This window comes from Apodemus sylvaticus, chromosome 2 (genome assembly GCF_947179515.1).
Source record: "Apodemus sylvaticus chromosome 2, mApoSyl1.1, whole genome shotgun sequence".
Lineage (NCBI taxonomy): Eukaryota > Metazoa > Chordata > Mammalia > Rodentia > Muridae > Apodemus > Apodemus sylvaticus.
Genome location: NC_067473.1, coordinates 116,262,077 through 116,285,259, shown reverse-complemented (window position 1 = coordinate 116,285,259; position 23,183 = coordinate 116,262,077). Strand labels below are relative to the sequence as shown.

Below are 23,183 nucleotides of genomic sequence, written 5' to 3'. Positions count from 1 at the left end.
TATATGTTTTCAAAAGAAAGCTGAAATTTCATTAGGTGTTACTTTTAGTGCTAGATTTAGTAGTGTGATACTATCTATATAAACATATATATTATATATACATATATTAAATGTGATATGTATGAAGCACACACGCGAGCAAGCACACACACGCACGCACGCGCGCACACACACACACAATCACTCTTTTACCTTTGGTATTGGCGCTCAGACGCAGGCTCTTACCCTTTCTTGGGTCTCTGCAGCCCTGGCTCTTATATATATTTGTGGGACGGTGCTCTGATCCTTTCCCTGTGTTGCTCCATTTTCTCTGAATCCAAACTCAGTGGAAGAGTCCAGGCTGGTGTGGATAAAGTGCCAGAATCTCATTGTTCCAAGGCTGTTCTGACCCACTGAGATCTGGTCAGCTAAATCTATTATCACAGATATCTCAGGAGAAGAAGCCATTACCTAGGCAGGTGTGAACCTACTCTCTAGGCAAAGTTCCAAAATGAAATATGCTTCAGTCACCCATCTGACATGGCTTTTTCTTTTGCATTCAGACTGCTGACTGAAACTTAGTGGCATTAATGAAGAACAAGGTAACATTTGATCAACATTGAGGAAGCTACTTTGTTACTTTCCCCGACATTACTGGGAATGGAGTCCCGGGCCCCAAGCATGCTGAGCGCACACTCTGCCACTGAGCTACACCCCAGTCCTGCTTGCTTAGTCCTTTCAACACCCCTGTAAAGGACATAGCACCAGTACTCCAGATACCAGGAAAATTGGGCGGGAAGGGTCAGCACCCTCACGGACGGCAAGTGACTGTCAGGTTGCAGGTCCGAGAACATCCATTCCCACTGCCCACTGCCTCCTAGGTCCATTATGGATTCCTGCAAGGTGAGTGATGCGGCTGAACTCCAGTGTGATGTTAGACCTCATCAGCTGTGTCCTGGCGGGGGCCTGGCCTTCATTTCTTGTACAGAAGTATGTATGCAGAAGAGAGGTGGATCCTGTTTACGTGGATATGATATTTCCTTAATGCCATACATTGTAAGTTTAAAAATTCCAATTCTGAGCCAGCAAATACAATCCTAGCCTATAATCCTATAATTCTATACACTTATAATCCTAGCACCCAGGAGGCAGAGGCAAGATCTCTGTGAGTTCAAGACCAGCCTGGTCTACAGAGCAACTTCCAGGACAGTCAGGGCTACACGGAGAAACCCTGTCTCACAAAACCAATTCCAATTCTGATTGGAGAAAAAGCTGCCTCACAGGCGAGTAGAGAGGCTCCTTCATTTCCCAGGCTCCTCCCCTTCTGCTCTCCATCTCTCTCCGTAGTCTTCTCCCCTCCCCTCACTCCCTTCCTCTCCATTCTTTTCCACATTGCCACTCTTCCTCCTCCTCTTCCTAGTGTGAGCTCCTCCTCCACCTCCTCCTCCACATCCTCCTCCACGTCCTCCTCCTCCTCTACCTCCTCCTCCACCTCCTCCTCCACCTCCACCTCCTCCTCCACCTCCTCCTCCTCCTCCTCCACCTCCTCCTCCACCTCCTCCTCCTCCTCCACTTCCTCCTCCGCCTCCACCTCCTCCGCCTCCACCTCCTCCTCCACCTCCTCCTCCACCTCCTCCTCCATCTCCTCGTCCTCTTTTTCTAGCCCTTCTCTCCATGTGCCTCCCTCTGTCTCTGTACTTCTGAATCTCTTTCTTGCAGATTGACTCAATTGGACAGAAGTAATTTGGAAACAGCTTTAAAAAAAAAAAAAAGACTCTCAGCTCTTTTCTATAGTGAATGAAGCGGAGACAACGGATTGAGAAACTGTGAATAGGGACCTAATAAGAATCAGTAGAAGATTCTGGGTAAATGAAAACTGCCCCAGACACGGTAGAAGGAGAAAAGAATTGGGACTGGATTGGACCTAATAATATCCAAGAAACCAAGAGACAGACATAAAGAGAGAGAGAGAGAGAGAGAGAGAGAGAGAGAGAGAGAGAGAGAGAGAGAAGAAGAAGAAGGAGGAGGAGGAGGAGGAGGAGGAGGAGGAGGAGGAGGAGGAGGAGGAGAACAAGAACAAGAACAAGAAGAACAAGAACAAGAACAAGAACAAGAACAAGAACAAGAAGGAGAAGAAAACAGGCAAGTTTGTCACATTCCCCACTAGCTCTGCAGAGGAAATGAGACATGACTCCAAATGGATACTGCTTTTGTTGTGGGAGTTCTTAAAACCTCTTGCTCTAGAGGACTTTCCATCACATTAAATTCAGACTTCTTGAAGTTTTTTTCTTAGAAATAGGCAACATTGTTTTCGTGTCTTTTAAAGAGTAAATTCAGCTGGGCTTGGTGGAGCAGGCCTGTAATTCCAGCACTTGGGAGGAAGAGGCAGGCAGATTTCTGAGTTTGAGGCCAGCCTGATCTACAGAGTGAGTTCCAGGACAGCCAGGGCTACACAGAGAAACCCTGTCTCAAAAAACAAAACAAAACAAAACAAAACAAAACAAAACAAAAAAGACAAAACAAAACAAAAAAGAGTAAATTCTCTTCATCAGAGTATTGGGCTTAAAGGAAACCTTTCTGGGAGCCAGTTAAGACAATCTGTGGATTTTCTTTTATTTATAAACAGGTCTCAATCATAGAGCCATTGTGCTCCAGTATCTCCCAGAACCACATCCCACATACCCTCTGTTTGTATTTGGAGGAACACATCACTGTGACTGATTCCGGCATCATCCTTAGATGCCCAATATGGGCGTACAACTCAACACTGGACAAGAAGGCTATCTGGGTTGGATAGGTCTGAGAAGACAGAAGCCAAGAATCCCTAATGAGCCCAGCCAGCCGTGCCTGATCCACCAGGGAAGGTAGGCCAAGGAGCTTCATGTACTGGCCCTGCCATGGTTCCCCAAATCCTGCCAGGGAAACACTCTGGTCTGCTAGGTGGAGAAGGAAGAGGGACGGTCTGCTTTGTCCTCCTGATTCACGGAGGTCAAATGCTTTATTTTTATTTATTTATTTATTTATTTTTTTGGTGGTGGGGAGGATTGTTTTGGTTTGGTTTCTGGTTTTTTGGAGACAAGGTTTCTCTGTATAGCCCTGGCTGTCCTAGAACTCACTGTGTAGACCAGGCTGGCCTCGAACTCAGAAATCTGCCTGCCTCTGCCTCCCAAGTGCTGGGATCAACGGAGTGTGCCACTACCACCTAGCTGGGGGTCAAATGCTGAGCTTCTCCTGGTTTCTTCCCCGAGGGGCCCTCACTGAGAACAAGGCTTCTTTGTTCACTCGTGTTTAATTCTTTTTGATATCTAAACCATTCCAAGCTTTGTTCTCCAGCTTCTAACCACCTCTGCTTTCCTCCAGCAGGAGACAGCTGACTCAGAACCCCCATGACGACTTCAAGCATCCATTCAACAAGCTCTCTGGGTTTCGGCTCCCTATCTTCCATCCTGCCTCTGTGATATTTTCTTAGTGAAGAGGAGCCCTCTGCCCTTGTGGAGTGCTACTGTGTTACTGTCACCTTATCTTGCCCCTCTTGTCTTTCTTCACCTCCTCCACTGGCTTATCTGGTGTAAAAACCCATCCTACAACTCCTTAGGAGAATGTCGATATGCCTGAAGACATTAGAATCCAGATGTAAAAAAGTATGTATCTTGCAATTACACTTTGACTTATCAAACGTTATTGTCAGAATACGCAGCTTACAATTATTGTAAATATTATGAAAAATGAATATAAGCTACTATTAGAAATTTCAAACTAAAAGTTTAAGCTTATTTTAAAATTTGCTCTCATAAATGTCTATAGTCTAATCTGGGACTTAAGCCATTACTCTGCAGATGCCGCGGACTTTGGTCTTCCACTTGTGTAATCCAGATATTCCCTAGGAAGCACGGGGTCCTGACAGTGTGTGGAAAATTTGGGCTTGAGCTCCTCTTTTATCTCTGGGTTATTTTTGGTGCTTGCTAAAATATAAGGAAAGCCATGATGTGCACAGCTATTGTGACTCCTGGCACGTGATAACAGTGAAATGGGCTGTGGACGGAAAGGTGAGTTGGCAGCATTTTTGGCAAAGTGTGTATTGTTTTTAAAAGTGTGTCCAGTCCAGTAATTCCTTGTGTAGGGATTCAGATACAGTATAGACCTATAAGGATGTATGTTGTAACAGAAGAATAGAAACACAGCCCGAACAAACAAAAACTCCAATCAGGTTAAGGTGGCCCATACCCTTAATTCTAGAGCTGAAAAAGTAGGAGCGGGGCAATCTCTGTGATTTCAAGACTAGGTTACTGTCTACAAAGCAAGTTACAGATCAGAGCATTTCATAGTGAGACCTTACCTTAAAACAAACAAAAAACTCCAAACAGGTGAAGGTATTTCAATATTGGAATGGTTTTTAAAAGTTGGTACTTTTATTTGTTTTGGGGTTTTTGGGGGGGATTTTTTTGGTTTTTTGGAGACAGGGTTTCTCTGTGTAGCCCTGGCTGTCCTGGAACTCACTCTGTAGACCAGGCTGGCCTTGAACTCAGAAATCCGCCTGCCTCTGCCTCCCAGAGTGCTGGGATTACAGGCGTGCGCCACCACCGCCCGGCTTAAGTTGGTACATTTAATTAAGTTGACTATAGTAAATGTCTTATGTCATGCAAAATTAGGAAGAATAATACACACACACACACACACACACATATACATATATATATTCCCCTGCCTGTGCCACCACACATACATACATTGATGGAAAGATATGTTAAACTAAGGAGAAATAAGTTGTATTTATAAAACTTTTGGTATATTTCCTTTTGGCAGAAAAAAGATACACATATGTGAGATCAAATATCACGAGTATACAAAATGTAAACAACTGACAAGGTTCGTGAAGAATGTAGGGATCGGAGGGGTGGGGCTGGATCGTCTTTTCCTTGTCCTGAGCAGTTCTATGTGTGCAAGTAATTATTCACATAGCTGCAAAACCGGCCTCTTGCTAAATACAGCTCGGTTGGAACCAATGGCAGGTTGACAAACCCTACTCTCAGCGCGACGTGTGACGTCAGCACGGCGGGGCGAGGCGCATGCACGCTAGCGAGGCACCGACGCGTCGCGTTCCTTTGCCGGCGCTCCGGATCCGGCAGCGTTTCCTGGCCGTCCTGAAGTCGCCGCTTTGGCCGCTCTGGCACGCCTGGCGTTGGGTGGGCGACATCTCTGCGCCCACATGAACCAGCATTATGGCCGATATGGTCGCGGTCGGGGCCGGGACTTTGCTGCCCGTGCCCCACATACGAAGAAGGGCAAAAACCACATCCCCGAAAGGTAAGGCGCTTTGGTTCCGGGCTTGGCGTTCCGGCTGCCTCGGTGGCCTAGAGTCTGGGAGTGCTCCCCGCCTCGCGCCCTTCCGCCTCCCAGAGTCCTCCGCGCCGAGCCCCTCCACGCCTCTCCACCCCGCATTCTGGGCTCTAGGGTCGGTCCCGGCAGGACTGCGGAGCTCGGGCCGGGGCGGAAGTGCGCAGTGGGGCGCGGCTGCCGGTCTTGAGGCGTCCCTGCTCGCTGAACCAGTCTTCAGCTTGTTTAGGCGCTGTGCCAGGGATCGGTCTGAGCTACGCGTACACGCCCTTCGCTCGGGACCAGCTCCAGAGCTTCTTCTGCTTTCGGGAAGCAGAAAGCGGAGGTGTCCTTTGAGGGAGTTAATCCTGCCTGTGCCAAAGGCTAGTTTTACGATTTTTCTCATCGGTGCTATGGGCCCTTTACTTGCGGCTGTTTGTTTCCCTTCTCCGATTCCAAAAGTCGGTCGTTTTATCTCCTCAAGTACAGAAAAACTGAAGCTAGACATGGCCAGGTTGTCCTCTCCCCTTCCTAGAATTCATCAAGTCCTTTGTTTTATCTCCACAACCTAAAACTCAGGATGGACAGAATGCTCCCTAACCCTCCTCGGATGCAGTAAGCACTTCTTTTTATGTCTACAAATGAGCAATACCTAAAATTCAGGATGGACATGATGTCCTCTCTCCCTTCCCAGACTGCATATCTTTAGAGTCTGTCAGCTATCCTCCAACATCATCCCAGTGCAGAACTTGCCTGATATATTGCAGAAGACAGCTGTCTATCTACTGGCCGGTCCATTTTTAACATACCTTATATAGTTCATTATTTAACTATTAACTAAAGTGTAAGTTATAAATAAATTTGTATTTTACTATTTCATTATTAAATTATCGTTATTGTATATAAAAATTATTAACTAAAACAAAATTGATTTTAGGTATTGCTTATTTGTGGAGATAAAGCAAGATAAATATCAAATAATAATTGTTTGCTCATGGATGTAAGATAAAGCTTGAATTTAAGAATAAAAAGCCAATTTCTTGTCATAGCCTGTCACACGAGGTTCCATTGCTCTGGGACCCACTATGTCTCCAGTGTCTCACCAAGTACTCAGTCCTCATTCTCTGTACTACAGGTTTATGAATGAACCATACTTATTTGTAATTCATGGACATAGGCCAATTCAGTTGTGACTCTCCACACTGACACTTGACTGAACTGAAGTTCAGGTTGTTAGAACTGGGAGATTTCTACACATTGAGTTGGTGTCACTGGTGCGGAAACTAAAAACAATTGTGCAGTCTAAGTATTGAATTTGAGCTCTGCCGGCCAGTGTGTAGGCGTTCATTACTCCTTGCTGTTTTTAATAGTTTTTAGTTACCATACAAAATACGAGTTTGCTCATATTCACCCACACACATACACCTCCCCCTTTGTCCAGCCCACATTTTGCTAGTTTCTTTCCTCCCTCTAAATAATTCACCACTGTTTTCATGTGTCAAATATGTATTATATGTATATGCGTTATATATTTAAAACTAGATTGCACATAGGGGATTATACACTATTTGTCTTTTGTTTTTTGCCTCTTGTTGCCCTCTCCCTCCCTTAGCCCCCTTCTCCTCTGACACAATCTCCCTTCTGTTTTCATGTCTGATATCACCTTAGTATTTGATGTAGGCTGGGTTTGTTAGGCAATTCTGTTCTGTTCTGGTTTTAGATATTGTTTGTGGAGACGTATGTGCTGTTTTGTTGTCTGGTATCTGTTTTCAAGATGGGGAAACAGAAAGACGGATAGTAGGTAGCTACTTGTTCGGAATGACTAGATCGAGGGGCATTCTGTGTGTGTTGGGTGCCCAGTATCTGGGAGCCAAGGCTGACATTCGGTTTGACTAACAAGTACCCTGTGTCACAGGTGGAAAGACTATCTCCCAGTTGGGCAACGGATGCCTGGGACTCGTTTCATTGCTTTCAAAGTTCCTTTGCAAAAAGTAAGTGAAAATTAATTCAGGATCTTTCCAGAAATATAAATTCCTCATGGAAAATGCTAGCTCTCAACCAAGAGTAATTATAATGTGTTATATTATATGTGTCAGCCTGACTAGACTAGATAATTCAGTATTTATTCACTGTCTTGATATGGTAGGGGCTGTGCTAGAAATTTAATAGAATGGGAGGAGGTGTTCATTTGTGAAATGCATTGAGATTTTAAGGCTTAGGCAAATAGGAACAAGGGGTTTTTTTGTTTTTGGTTTTTTCTTACCTATTTAATGTTGACTAGGACATTCTGAAGTCTTTCAGGCAGAGAGACACAAACACAGAAATGTGTATATATGAAGTGAGCTTTTGTTCTTCCTACCACTGGAGAGGGATTGTTGCAAGCCTCCGTTAGAGCAGAACAGCCCTGGTATCATTGTGTGCTCGGCTCTGGGGCTGGAGTAATGCATCCTGTGCTGTAGGACTTTAAGTAGGTCTGCTCTCCCTTTTTTCACTCTCTGACAGAAATTTGAAGCAAAGCTTATGCCAGAAGAATGCTTTTCTCCTTTGGATCTTTTTAATAAAATTCAAGAACAAAATGAAGAGCTTGGATTGATAATCGACTTAACGTATACTCAGCGCTATTATAAAGTAGAGGTAAGTGGACCTCTGACTGAAAAAAAAAAAGTCATAGTAATTTAATAGTGTTCATCCTGTACTGATGCAAAAACTAAACTTCATTCATGGGTAGTAATAACTTTTAAAGGAAAGCCAATAGTTTCCCTAATTTCATGTTGAAATGAGATTGGAGGCCAGGCATGGATGGTAGTTAATGGCTATAATCCCAGATCTTAGGAGTCTAAGGCAGGAGGATCACAAGTTCAAGGCCACCTTGGACTATATAAGTCCTCAACAATGCAAAATACACACACAGTAGATTGGAGATATGAATTAAACTATAATATGTAGTAATTATTATGAGTCTCTTTAATCAGCAAAGGGTCTATAATCATTGAACATTAATTCTCCCTTCTCCTGTATGCCAGACCCCTAGTAATCTCTTACCTGCTTTATTACAATGAATTTCCCAGTTCTAGGTTTCTCATACCAGTAACGTAATGTAACATGCATTTGAATCTTTTCTTTTTTTTTTTTTCTTTTTTGGTTTTTTTCGAGGCAGGGTTTCTCTGTGTAGCCCTGGTTGTCCTGGAACTCACTCTGTAGACCAGGCTGGCCTTGAACTCTGAAATCCGCCTGCCTCTGCCTCCCAAGTGCTGGGATTAAAGGCGTGCGCCACCACCGCCCAGCTTTTTTTTTTCTTTTTTCTTTTTTTTTTTGCATTTAAATCTTAAATTAGTTAAAATACAATTCTGTCATTTCCTCTGTCCTCTCCTGACCCAACCCTCACATCCATAGCCTCTTACTCTTTATTATTGCTGTACATACATGCAAACATATGAGTGCAAGTTGCTGAGGCCGTGTAGCTCTGCTTGTATGTACTGCTCTTTTCAGCTGACCACTTTAGGTACTCATATCTGAAGACTAATTCTCCCTCCCTCGGACGCTTTTGTTGCCTGTTGTTCCTCATCTAGGGGTAGGGCCCTCTGCAATCGCTCCATGCATGTTGGCATGTCAACTGATGGCTGCTGTTCAGATCTTGTTTAAGCACCCATATTGTTGAATTTCATTGGTGTAGCCTTCCCTGTCATATGTATAAAATGTAATCTTGCAGCTGATCTCCTGGTCCTTGAGTCTTATGATATTTCTGCCTCCCTCTTCTGAGCTGTTCTCGGAGCCTAGATGTGAGGGTTGTATTTAGATTATCAGGTAGGGCTGAGCAGCTCACAGTTGTTTTCTGCATTGTGGCTAGTTGTGGCTTTTTGTACTCTGTATGCTGCAGAAGGAAAAAAGTATCTTTGATGAGGTAGGAGAGTTACACTTATCTGTGGAGTAATTTTTTTAAGGTTTATTTTTATTTATTTGTATGAGTATTTGCCTGCTTGCATATATGTTCACCAGCAGATATGCCAGTTGTGGACATGTAGGACAGAAGTAGGTATCATATCCCAGGTAACTGGAATTACAGATGGTTGTGAACTGTTGTGTGCTGAGAATTGAACCTGAGTCTTCTGCAAGAGCAGCCAGTGCTCTTAACCATTAAGCCACCTCTCCAGCCCCAGTATCATGTAATACTTGCCTTTCTGTGACTGGATGATTTAACTAATTATGTCTCTGACATTTATTAAAGCACATATCAGAATCTTTTTCTTTTCTGGCTCCATATTAAGTTATGCTCATATGCTCTATAATAGATACGGTCCTATCTATTTTACCCCATGCTGCCTTCTGAATTCCCCTACCCCTGTGTATGTTGGGGTGTGTGTTTTGTTTTTTTCCATGAGAAAGAGTCTCAGTGTGGCTCTAGCTGGCCTGAAATCTATTATGTACACCAAGCTGGTCTCCAGCGCACAGAGGCCGCCTACTCCTGCCTCCCATGTGCAGAGATTCATTGTGTGCACCACCACACCCAGCATGCTTTGTCTTATTTTAAAGGAACTCTCAAATATTATAGAATTCATCTCCACATCTTTGATATGTGTATGTAAGATACTTTTTCTTTAACATCAGTTCTTTTATATCAGATAAGCAATTTGATAGCTCGTAACTGTCCTAAGAATTGTTAGTTTGCAGTTGGTTGTCTGTCTGTTGTGATTTAAGTCCACACATTGCTGCCCATGTCTCTTTCTATTTGTCCTCCCTTGAATTCTTGCTTTGAGAGATACAGACAGGCTGTACCATCTAAATGTTAGCTGTGTGCCTCCACATGCTAGGACGGCCCGTTTGTTCTCCGCCAATGGGCTGGCACAGCCACATTCAGGATTCTGCTCTCCTCCTCCTTTTCTCCCTCCTTCCTCCTTCTGATCCCCTAGCCCCTGGCTTCCCTTCCCTACCCTCCTCCCCTCTCTTTTTTATTGTTTTGTTTGGGGTTTAGATTTTGAAACACAGTCCTAGTATGTAGCCCTGGTTGACCTAACACTCATGATCTTCCTCCTCAGTCTCTCTAATGCTGGAATTATAACTATATAGCACTCTGGCTACATTTATTTATTTGTTTGTTTGTTTGTTTAAATTTGAGCTAGTGTCTCATATAGCCCAGGCTATCCTCAGTCACCGAGGATGGCCTGAAACTCCTGATCCTCCTGCCTCCACCTCCCAAGTGCTGTGATTACAGGCATGGACCACCACACCCAGCTTGACTTCCTTTTCTAAATAGTCTTTATTTATTTTAACGTTTGTTTGTGTCCTGGCATGAGTTTATGTGCAACACATTCATGCTAGAGCCCATAGAACGTAGAAAAGGGTGTCAGATCCACTGGGACTGGGGTTGCAGACAGTGTGACTGGCTGTCTGGGTCTTGGGAACTAAACCCTCATTCTCTTTAAGAACAATAAAGACTGTTAACTGTGAGATGGATTTTCCTTTTAACATGGCAATTTTGAGCATTTCTGTGTATTTCGAGGTGGGTTCTTGTTATGTAGCCCTGACTGACCTTGAATTCCTGTGCTCAGCCTGCTGAGATACAGCACTACAAGGGTGCACTACATGGCTGGCATGATGTGTTTGCACTAGTGCTCATGTACCTCAGGAGGGCAGAGAGTGAGCAGTTGTCTCTTATGGTATTGCTAGTTAATTAATGACTGATCTGTTAATTCCTTGGAGACTTCAAAAAGTTGATCTTCTTTTTCTTTTTTCTTTTTTGAGACAGGCTCTTGCTGTGTAGCCCAGGCTGACTTCAAACTCAAGATTATCCTGCCTCAGCCTCCCAGGTTCTAGGATTACAGGTGTATGCCACCATACCAGGCTATACAAGGTGAATTTTATCATCATGTTTTATTTAATGCAGTGATGTCCACAGGATTCTTTCCTCTGTGTAACAGCTTTCAAAATAATATCTTGGCTCCCTGATACCTGTCAATAGTGACCAGTCAAATTTTATTTAATTGGTTAAATTTTTTTCTGTCATTACAAATACCCTTGTAGTTGCCTTTTTGAATTGGAGCACAGGTGGAGGGCCTCTCTTCGGATAGTTGGGGCTTCTAAAACCTTTTTTAGACAACATTATTAAGAACTTCATACACGTATAATACGCTTTTCTGATCACAATCACCCCAATATCATACTAATTTCTCCTGATTTACACTCCAGTGGGATGTCCTCTTTTTTTTATGTGTTTTTTGTAATAAGTTCACCACGTGTTTGATGGTACCCATGGAGGATAGAAGGAGGAGTCAGGTCCTTTAGACCTGGAGTTACAGGTAGTTGTGAGCTGCCTGGTGTGGGTGCTGGGAACTCAACCCGGGTCTTAAGTGCTAACCCTCTGAGCCATTTCTCCACCCCACCCGCATTCTGCCTTTTAAAAATAATCTACCAAGTCTAAAATTAGTGCTGCTCAAGTGCATATGCATTAAAGCCATCTATCTACTGGAACATGGCCAACGGCCCAGGGCCACACTTCCGAGGAAAACTGACCTCTCCTCCCCAGTAGCTGTCAGCTGCCAATAACTCCTCAGCTGTTGAGTAAACCATTCTCAGTGCTAACCTTTTAAGATGTCCTGATCATTTGTGATCACTTTGTCTGCGTGAAAGAAGTTCCAGGCTCATCTTAGCTATTCCTGTCTCAAGCTGACTAAAAGCTGACTTCTGACCCAACTTTCAGTGTGGATAGTTTTTCAGATATATATATGAGTGTTGGGTATATTTATTGCTAATGGTCTGACATTGTTCAGAAGCTTTTTCATAGACAGAGCCAGGAACTCTGTAAAATTCCAATTACACCCAGAGTTACAGATTTTCACCTAACCTCTCTTTTTTTCCCTGAGATTTATTGTGTGTGTGTGTGTGTGTGTGTGTGTGTGTGTGTGTGTGTGTGTATCTGTGTCTTTCTGTGTTAGTGTCTACCATATGTGTGTAGGTGCCGGCTGGGTCAGAAGAGGGCGCCGGATCCTCTGGAGCAGGAGTTACAGGCTGTTGTGAGCCATCAGACATGGGTGTTGAGAACTAAACTACGTCCACTGGAAGAACAGCAAGCACTGCTAAGCTCTGAGCCATATCTCTCCAGCCCCTTCCTTCCTGATTCTTTCTGTTTTTCATAGCTCCTTTTGCCCAGCATATTACTACTTTGTGCAGGCATAGAAGAGTAAAATAATTATTAGGTAGAACTGTTCACATAATGTTTAGTCACACCATATATGCACCCTGATTCACATTGAATTTGGTGTGTTCTGTATACCTAGTGACTGTCCTGTAGTCTTAATGAGAAGCAAGTTCTATATCCTAGTTGAAACAGCTTTCTAAGAAGTAGCTCTTTAGTCAGAAATGCTATCATAGTGAGTTTGTCATTATCAGTTTATATTCAGGCTCTTCACACCTTTCATTATCTACTTACAAATGAAATAAATGTGTATTCGTCTCTGTTTTGCTTTCTAGGATTTGCCAGAAACTATTTCTTACATAAAAATTTTTACAGTCGGTCACCAGATACCTGATAATAACACTATCTTTCAGTTCAAATGTGCAGTTAAAAAGTTTCTAAAGGAAAATAAAAATAATGGTAAGTCCTTATGGGTTTTTTTTTTTTCATTTTGTTTTGTTTTCTTTGTCTGAACTCTATTGTACATTTTGAATAGATTTAGAGACTTTTTTAAAAAATAATATTTTTTATTTTTAATTATGTGTGAGTGCTCGTAGCTATGTACAGATGAATGTAGATGCTCAGAGTCCAAAGGCATGAGATTCCCGTGTGCTGAAGTTACAGGCAGTTGTGAGCCATCCAACACAGGTGCTGGAAACTGAATTTGGGATCCTTGTCAAGAGCAGATGTGCTCTCAAGCACCTAGCCATCTCTCCAGGGTGGTTTGATATTATTAATATCCTAATATTAGGTCTGTTGTCTTTGAAAATGTTAGCTGGTGGTAATAAAGTATTTTTCCTCTTGTTGGCCACACAGAAACAAAACTTGACTGAGAACTGTGTGATATAATGGAAGTGTTTCCCTTTCCCTGTGGCTAACGACTGAGAGGTAGAAGATTAAAAATACAGGGTCCAAAAGTTCCATAAAGAGATAGCAGAAGGCAAAGACTAGCAAATAGCTCAAGTGGGCCAGGAGACTTGCATCTTTGTCGTACATGCCAACGATGTCTCTGCTGTCTTTCCATTTTGAATATAGTTGTGGTTGGTATTTACTGTCATGAGTGGAGGCTGGACTGATGTCTGTAGCTTAAATGCAGAGTACTTGCATGGCTTACATGAGTCCCAGTTTTAAACTTCAGCATTGTGTGTGTGTGTGCGCGTGTGCGCGCGCGCGCGCGTGCAAGCGCACGCAGTTTCCTCCTCATATTAAGACAGATTCCTTTGTCTAATGTGACCTGGTGGTACCACTATTGTATGCATTATTTTATCTAACCAGTACTTGAAAAATCCCCACAATGGTGAGCTTTTGGTAGGTTATTCTTGATAACATGTTTTTTAAGTCGCCTTACTTTTCAACTTGTAGGTTTTACTCCTCAGAAAATTGTATCTTATTTTTGGTATATCTTGTTTCTTTCCTCTGCATTTCCTATTTTATAGACAAACTTATTGGTGTCCACTGCACCCATGGCTTAAATAGGACTGGCTACCTCATTTGCAGGTGAGTTGCCAACCCACAAGTCAATTAGTGTTTAGTGTGTGTGTGTAGTTACAGTGGTAATCTAAACTTACATAGAAATGGGTTAAGTACAGCGCAGTGTTGCCTCTACCCAGAGACTGCCATCAATACCATTGTAGACTTCACAGATGCAGGTGTTAGCACATTCGTATAGCTTAAAATACAGTAGACATTCAGTTTTGCAACTTAATATGCAATAGAAATCTTCCTGTAGAAGTATTTGGAGACCTTATTTTTTAAAGGCCACCCTGTTTTTTGTTTTTGTTTTTCTTTGCATACTGATGAACATAAAAGTCAGAATTTTGGGGTTTGATAAAACATTAAAATAAGCATATAAGCGTCTTTGGGTCCACTGATAGCACTAAATTCAGATGCATTCCGGTGCTTCTTAAGGAATTGCTGAGCTGTGTGACTTTATGTTCACACACACACACACACAATCCTTACTGAGATATAGTTTGTGTGAGCAGTGTGAGTGCTGTCAAAGATAATTATTTAACCTGCCTCTGAAGAACTAAATAAGACTAGAATAATAATAAGAAGAGAACAGAACTATCCCTGTCACGTGCTGAGGAGCCCAGGAGCATGGTGCCCTGAGAGCAGACGTGAGGGAGGCTTTGCCCTATCTCATCAAGAAGACAGTCCATTTCCGTGGAGAGTTTGAGTGACTATCTGAAGGTTGACCTAGTACTGGCTGAATAAGGGCACAGAAGAGACTATAGACTAAGGTTCAGCCAAGGCCTAGAGTGGGATCCCATACACTGTGGGGCGGGGCGGGGCGGGGCGGGGCGGTGGGCGATGTGGTAAGTACGCATGGCATTGAAGCAGAGCTGAGCTGAGCTGGGCCAGGCAAAGTGGTATTTCAGCTGCTTGGGCTTTTTGTTGTTGCACCTTTTGGGGGTGTGTTGAACCCCATGTATATCTTCTGAGTAATGAATTCACAGGGGTAGAGGCAAGGAGTCATAGGTTTTTGTAGGAATTGAAGTGTTGATGGCTACTTGGGCCAGGATATCAAGGTCTTTTTGGAAGAAGAATGCGGTCATCACTGTCAGGACCTGGGTAGTAGGTTGAAGGTGAAAATCAGGAAAAGTAGGTCACAGTGATGGTAGCTCGTTCCTGGCCCATGTCATTTGGCTGCATTACTATTTTTCCCAGTTGTTTTGTTTGTTGGTTACTGATGAATACACAGTAATATTGAGGAAGCCTCCTGTGTTTTAGTTCACAGAGCAGTTTGATGGAAATGACTGCTGAATCTGCCTTTTAAACACTTGCCAGTTTGGTTATGCATTTCTTTTATTAATTATATTGTTATATTAATATAAGTACCTTTATTAATATATTTCTAATTAGTTGCTCTTAGGATAGTCTTTCTATGGTCACGGCATGTCATTCTATAACTGTTGGATCAGATATATAGTATTTTCTTAGGATTTGTATGTCTCCACTTGTAAGTGAAATTGGACCTGTTTTGATTTTTTTCTTTTCGTATATTTAAGTGACCCAAATTATGTTGTTTTGTTAGATATTTGATTGATGTAGAAGGCATGAGGCCAGATGATGCAATTGAATGTAAGTATGAGGGGTGCCACTATTTTTCCCTTCCTATAAAAGCAAAAGGTGGAAATGGTAGAGCCACTTTTCAGTTTTTGGAAAAAATAATGTATATGATGCAGTATAAGACACCAGAAAGTGAAGAGCGAGGGGAAGGCACCACGCTGCTTGTGGGGCTGGGGATGTGGCTCAGAGGCAGGACATCTGCTCAGCGTGTGTGGAGCCTCAGTGTGGTCTCCAGCATCAGAGGGAGCAAAGAGCAAGGATAAGAATCTAAGGCAGCTTCTTGCCTAAAAGCTTATGAGGAACATGTCTGTAGTAGGGAGACGTGTCAGCCTCTGAGTAGTCAGTGAGTATGAGCTTGGTCTGCGGTCTCTGGGCTAGGGTCCTTGTCGTGCACATCTTTCTAACGGTTCATCTTCATCCACTCCTCAGTATTCAACAGGTGCCGGGGGCATTGCATAGAAAGGCAGAACTACATTGAAAACCTGCAGAAACGCCGTGTCAGAAAGGAAGCCTTCCATTTTCCTGGGTAAGATTTGTGGCGTGGAAAGCCTCTTTGATATAATTCAAGCAGCACGTTTCCCTGGCAGCCTGCTCACTCGCTGAGTAAAACCTAAACAGCTAGGAGTGGGGAAATGAGATCAAATGTTCACGAATCAAAATACAAAGTCACTAAACTAGCCACTGGGACTGGAATCCAGTGACACTGTGGCACACTTCTCTTTCAGGAACTGGAATGTTAGTGGATCTAGGTCAGGTGGTCTTGAAGACTCAGCAGATCTTCCAGAACACGTCCACACCGCTAACAAACCTGTGAAGAAAAGATCTAGGAAGAACTGGCGTGGTGGTCACCTGGCATCTTCCCAGCATTTTCATACCCAGACCCAGAGCTCACCATACTCATTCAGGTACCTGTGCTCCTCCCTTTCCTAGAACTGACTCTCACTGTATTTTAAGCCAGGGGAAAGTCCATTGTGATAACGACCAGCAGTTGGTATTTCCTTCCTGATCAGGGTCAGCAAATCAAATACTGGAGGGGAATGTGTAGCTCTTCAGACACAGCTAAGAGAAGGAAGGAAATGTTACTTTATTCTTTTCTTTTCTTTTTTTTTTAAATTAGCTTAATCTAAGAGGAGTTAGATGGGCCTACCAGAAAATAAAATCTTGCATTCTTGGGACGAAACCCAAGATTCTACCTCTGGTATATATATCCCTAGGCTTTAAGACTCTAGTTTTTGGAATAAGGAAGGCTGTCATTTAAAGAACAAATTCAAAGCCAGGAAGGGTAGTATGCCTCTAGTCCCAGCACTGGGAGGTAGAGACAGGAATCATTGGCCATATAGTGAGTTCCAGGTCAGCATAGACTACATGATGCTCTGTCTTGGGGGGATGGGGGCAGAATTTTGGAGAGTAAAGTCGTAATAGAGATATTTACACATGATTTGGGCAGATTAAGTCATAAAAGAATTTCAGTTGGGAAATGGGAAAATTCTCTGTTCAGTCAAAATTATCTGTTAGAATTCTCCAGAAGAAAGGAAAGTTAGAGAAGGGAGAGAGGGTGGACAGGCAGATGAGATGGGCCTTTATTAGGGTGATTGACTCCGGTGACTCTGTAGACTAAGAAGTCCACCAACAAGTCCTCTGTAAGTTGGAGACCCTGGGTTGCCAGTAGTGTGGCTTAGACCAAAGGAGCATGGTGATTCTCTCTAGGAGTCATGAGGAAAGGCCAGAGAAGCCTCGCATAGGGGGTTGCAGGGCAGGTGAGAGGGCAGACTTGCCTTTGCTCTCTTTATGCTGGTACTGTGATCCCGTCCAGGTGATCAGTGCCCACACACGTGCAAGGCAGGCCTTCCTCACTCAGTCACCTTCAGTCTTTGGAGACACTCCTGTTGACAAATGCACAAATAAAGCCTCATGAGCTCTGTAGCTGGTCCTTCCTCTAGTCAAGATGCTACATAAAATTAGCAACCATAGCTTGCAAAATGTTTTGGCTATCAGTTTAGCTTAAGTTTTTATGAGCGTTTGACAGCTGTAACAGTCAACCTGGGTTTGAATTGTCTCCTTACTCTGCCATTCACACTATGTGCAATCCTGGGTGAGACCACTACTCTTAATTTCCATTCTCTGAGGTAGAGATTTTCAAATGCATAACCCATAACAATGGTTGTTACCTTGCTACAAAGCAAGTTGGTACATTGTAACACCTTCAAAAAGATGCTGCTGGTATCAAGGAGACTGGTAGTAGCCTTTTGAGTCAGTTTTAATGGCCATACAGATGTTCATACCTCATCAGTTCAATTTTGAGACTGTACTTTTTTTTTTCTTCTTTAAAGATTTATTTATTATATATGAGTACACTGTAGCTGTCTTCAGACACCAGAAGAGGGCATCCAGTCTCATTATGGATGGTTGTGAGCCACCATGTGATTGCTGGGATTTGAACTCAGGACCTCTGGAAGAGCAGTCAGTGCTCTTAACTGCTGAGCCATCTCCAGCCTGAGACTATACTTTTCAAATCCTACTGTCCTAAGACAGAGCTAGGTGCTCTGTATACAGTAGTGTGTATTATGAGATGCTAATCCCCAAAATATTGGTAGTAGAAAAACTGGTAGTAGCCTAGGATTCTAAGAGTAGAAATACAGCAAAGTGACCATAACCATACTGTGACATTTTTATAAAGCCACTGAAATGGAAACTTATTTATAACAGTAAAAATAGAAGCAGGAGCTGGGGAGTTGGCTCAGCAGTTAGGGCACGGGCTGCTCTTGTAGAAAACTCAGGTTCAGTTCCCAGACCCGCTTGGCTGCTCAAACCAGCAGTGATGACCTTGGAATGATGGAAAGAGATAGAGACCAAAGAGGCAACTCAGCAGATGTGACTAAGTCACATGGGGGAGGGGAGCAGGCCTATATGAGGACAACCGAGTGTGGCTCTCCACACTTTGACCTTATCTGAGGTTCCACTGGCAGGCCAGGCCAGCTGCCCCCAAGCTTCCAGGGATCCTCCTGTCTCTGCCTCCCGTATTATCATAGGGGTCACAGACACGTGCTCTCAGCTCTCTGGGTTCTGGGGACCCAGGCCCAAGTCCTCACATGTGTATGGCACAAGCGGTGCTCACTGAGCCATCTCCTCAGTCCTAGCTCCATTTCATAAAATGAAGAGAAAGATGAGTGGTTATCTACTTGAGTCATCCAGGGAGGAAAGAGTGAAATTAGAGTATCTCTGTATTGTTGTATGAAGCTTGTTATTATGTTAATCTTGATAATGATTTATTGCTTCTTATTTAAGAAAATGGTCACAAAATCAGAGTGTTTACCAGAGAGGCCTGCTTCCTCCTGGTCCAGCTGGAGAGGACTATTTACAAAGAAGATTCTTCTGGGGCGTGAGGCCAAATAGGAAGTGGACTGCTGGTAATTACCAGAGACCTTTCTACCCAGCCTACTGGGAATGGAACCTGTGAGGCACACTGTGGCTGGACTGTCATAGGGGCCAACTGAGATCAGAGCTGGACAGAAGACAGCTGGATGACTTTTAATAAAATCACGTCAAAAGAATTAAAAAATTTTTGAACATTTTTAACTTTTTTAACTGTTTTACTATTCCTTCATCTGTGTTCAGTTGAAGATGAATGTCCTAGCTTTTACCTCCCTGCTGGTGGACACCGTGGCTCTGCAGTCCAGGACACCTCCGTCCAGCTGTTCTCGAAGCATTCTGAATAGATGAATGATTACAAACTTGCAGATTTTTAATTGCCTTTGGTTCCCCTTTGTATTTCCTTTACTCTTGCTTGTAATGTGTTGTGTAGGTGCAGAGATTCCTAGTGCTTTACCCTGTTCTTCCTGACAGTCTTCAAGGGTGTCTGTTCTCCATGACTGTTGACAGTTTCTACTCTGTCCATGGGCCTCCCACGTTAGAATGGTGCTCTTTCTCTAGAACACGCTTCAGGCTACATGGTGGTGCTAATTACTTCTCCTTAGAACTCAGGAAGTTGTTCCTCAGAACACATCACAATCCACAGCAAGGGTTTGGTGAAGGACTAGGCAGGCTGGCTTCTATCTTTTAAGCCTCTAATCTTAAGGATTGTAAAACTGACCATGTGTGAGCATGTGGCGGGAGCCTCTCGCTAAGGAAGTCCCAGTAGTTCATCTATTCTGGCCTGCAGCTAATTTTGCTCAAACTTTAGTCAAGTAGCTCTGCCTTCTAGTGATGGCTCTTAAAGTTTTTCTCTGTCCACCACATTAACAGATTGAAAGTGCTTCTTGTTCCTCTGCAGAATTCCTCCCCAGAATATACTGGGGCAGTGTATTGTCCAATGCGAGAAACTGGAGCAGACTGTTAGGAACCAAAAGAGGACAAAGCTGGGGCAGGTGCAGACGTGCACCCAGTCTGGAAGGTGTAAAGAACACCCTGGCAAGCAGCCTCGGGAGGACACTGCCAGGAGAGGCCATTCATGAGCTCTGCCACCTTTAGGAATTGTTTCTGCTTCCTGCCCTGTCTCTACCTTTGGATTGCCAACACCTAGTTAAAACCACCTTTATCTTCGGATAACTCATAACTGATACACACACCGGTCTGGCTTCTGTCCATGTCACACAATCCAAAGGCCTAGTGGAAGGACACTTCTATTTTAAAGTTTCTAGTGGTCTACTTAGCATTTTTAACTTTTACTTTAGAAACGCACATGAATATTATATCAGGCAGCGTTCCTGAAATTACCGTGGAAAGGCAGCCTCCCTGTTACGTCATTGTCTGGTCTCAGGCAGCCAGCCAAAGGAGTTCTGCCTTATTCTGTGTATTTCCTCTTCTTTCCTTTGCTTGATTTTCCAATTTATGATAATATGTGTTGATGAATTTTTCCTTTGGCAAATGAGGATTTGGCTCTCAGCCTACCCACTCACTCCACAGTTGTTTGCAGTTTTTGATAAAGTCCACTTTGATGAAATTACTAGATAAGTGTTAGTCAGGAGCTGTTGTGTTCCATAGCGGTAGGTTCTTTTCTGCCTTCTCCTTAATGTTTTTGTCTCATTCATTTAGCCGTTTTCTGTTGATTGTGTCACAGATTCATCCTCCGAATCTGATAGCGTTATAAACAGCCTCGATAAGTGATATGTGCCCTTTTGATCTGACTCCATTTCTGAAGCTTCTTAAAGTGTCCCAGTTAGGTGCCAAGTCCAGTTGGTAGAGAATGATAGACTTGAGGGATGTAATCTGTAGGAAATGTTTGTTCCTCATAGTTCTAGAAGCTGGGAAGGATGAAGTCGGCGAGAATGTGTTTTCATAGGTGACTGGTTCTTCACCGTCTTCTTGTGGTCTTCTGTGTCTTAACATCTCTCTCAGTCAGCCCTCCCTCCCTCTCCTTTTTCCTCTTATGATACGCTGAGGTGCATCCTCCGCTCTCTCTCCTCAAAGATGCCGAGCCATTAGATTAAGACTCAGGTGGAGACCTCTCTAAAGACTGCCCCAGTGATATTTCAGATCCTGGGACTCAGACCTTTACCAGCAATTTGAGGACACACCAAGTCCATAGGAGGCACACTGGCTATTCCGTACACACAGGACATGGCTGGCTTTACTGGCACAGAGCTGGCCTGAGCTGGCTTCCCACTTGTCATTTCTTGGAACTCACATATGTGTCCTGGGTCCCAGGGTTCATCTTTCATGATGATAATTTCCCATGTGATCATTGTGCCCTCCCGCAGCTCTCGGGGCTGGGTGGGATGTGACTGCTATTCCACAGAATCTGTGTTATTCTCTGCTCCTGCCCTTTGATTAGCTACAGTTCCAGGTGTTTATGGTGTTCAGGCTGGCACTGCTGGCTGTTGGAACATGTCTTTACTTCACATGTCACTGTGTTTTCTATCCACGATGACATATACCAACTGAGACCTTTCAAAATGGTAAATTGCAAGACGTTTTTCTTTAATGCTATTGTGTTAGATTAATCCCTAGCCCTAGCGCAGCTTCTAGTAGAATGTTGGACTTCTTTCCTCTGATTTAATTACATATTTTGTTTCTGTTTAAGCTATTCATGTTAATTTCCAGCATTTTTCTTCTACATTGGGACTGTAGATGCTGGGATTGACCAGGGCCCTGAGCATGCTAGACATGATCTCTGTAATTGAGCTATACCTCCAGCCGCCTTCTGACCTATAGATGTGATTTATATAAGCATAATAAAAATACAAACGATAAAGCATTTTCTGATATTTAAATATATTACATATATGATTTAAAAAAAAAAAGACACAGGGGTTCAGAATGTTGTGCAGACCAGCATTGAATTGCAGCTCCAATGGCCCATCTGCCCCAGGCTCCTGAGCAAGCGGGGCTTCAGGTCCGAGCTTTCAGGCTCTCCTGAGGTAAGAGCTAGCTCATTTTCTAAGATGTTGTGCAGGTGAAATTAGGATGGAGACTTCTGAAGGAGGTTTCCCATTTGTCGACTGGCTTTACGGTCTGTGTCACAGAATGGGCCCACTGGGCCCTCCTGCCCCCTCTGCTGCTGAGTTGCTCTAGTCTATGTCTTGCACTTTGCTTAATCATCAACCAGTTATGCCAGGCGGTGGTGGCGCACGCCTGTAATCCCAGCACTCGGGAGGCAGAGGCAGGCGGATTTCTGATTTCGAGGCCAGCCTGGTCTACAGAGTGAGTCCCAGGACAGCCAGGGCTACACAGAGAAACCCTGTCTCCAAAAAAAAAAACAACAGACAAACAAAACACAAAAAAACAAATCATCAACCAGTTAAAGGGTATTTAGGTTGTCTGTAGAGGTTTGTTTTTTTTTTTTAAATTTTAAATATAAGACTTTTATATATAACATTTTGTGTAAATGTAAATGTCTTCCCCTTGGAGTGGAATGCTGCCATGTATGTTTAACTTTATAATAAATTATCAAAGTTTCCCAAATGTGTACTATTTTGTATTCTACCAACAAGAAATGAGTGTTCCAGTTACACCTCACTAGCAGTTAGTAGTGGTGTGTGTGTGTGTGTGTGTGTGTGTGTAAAAGGTATCCTCAGAAGTCACTGTCCACCTTGGGACTATTTTTGTTTTAGTTGGTTGCTTGGGTTGGGGTCTTTGTTTGTTTGTTTGTGGTTGTTTGGTTTTGGTTGAGACAGGGTTTTCTCTGTGTAGATCTGCCTGCCTGTCTCTGGAGTGCTCGGATTAAAGCATGTACCACCATACCCAGCTCCACATCGTTGTGCAGGGGATAGGAGTTGTTTGTTTTGTGTTGGGGACAGGGTGTTTTACTGGCACAGAGCTAGCCTGAGTAAGTTGACTGGCCAGCCAGAGTCAGAGATCCACTTGTCCCCACCTCTCCATCTCTCACCACCTAAGCTGTCTCTCACACTCAAATTTTAGCTGTTTTGAATTTAAAAGATATGTTGTTGAACTGTGCTGTTGAAATGATTTTTAAAGATGTAATTGATATGCATTATAGGTATTTAAAGTTGCTTTGGTATATATATGTGGTGGTGTGAATCGGTATGGCTCCCTTAGCCTCATGTGTTGAATGTTTGGCCCATAGGGAGTGTCACTATTAGGATGTGTCCCTCCTTGTTGCAGGAACTGTCACTGTGGCGGCAGGCTTTGAGGCCTAGGCCTATGCCCAAGCTACACCCAGTGTGTCTTCTGCCTTCAGATCCAGATGTAGCAC

The 23,183-nt window shown here is 43.4% G+C and overlaps 1 protein-coding gene across 1 annotated transcript; it reads left to right on the top strand.

The window, feature by feature from the left end:
- Window positions 1-5,038: 5,038 nt before the first annotated feature.
- Dusp11 (dual specificity phosphatase 11) lies at window positions 5,039-22,426 on the top strand. Its single transcript, XM_052174194.1, has 9 exons — window positions 5,039-5,283; window positions 7,208-7,283; window positions 7,795-7,926; window positions 12,757-12,880; window positions 13,897-13,957; window positions 15,498-15,544; window positions 15,962-16,058; window positions 16,258-16,437; window positions 18,818-22,426. Exons 1-9 carry the CDS (start codon window positions 5,186-5,188, stop codon window positions 18,987-18,989), a joined length of 987 nt encoding a protein of 328 aa, XP_052030154.1. The 5' UTR covers window positions 5,039-5,185; the 3' UTR covers window positions 18,990-22,426.
- The last annotated feature ends 757 nt before the right edge of the window (window positions 22,427-23,183 follow it).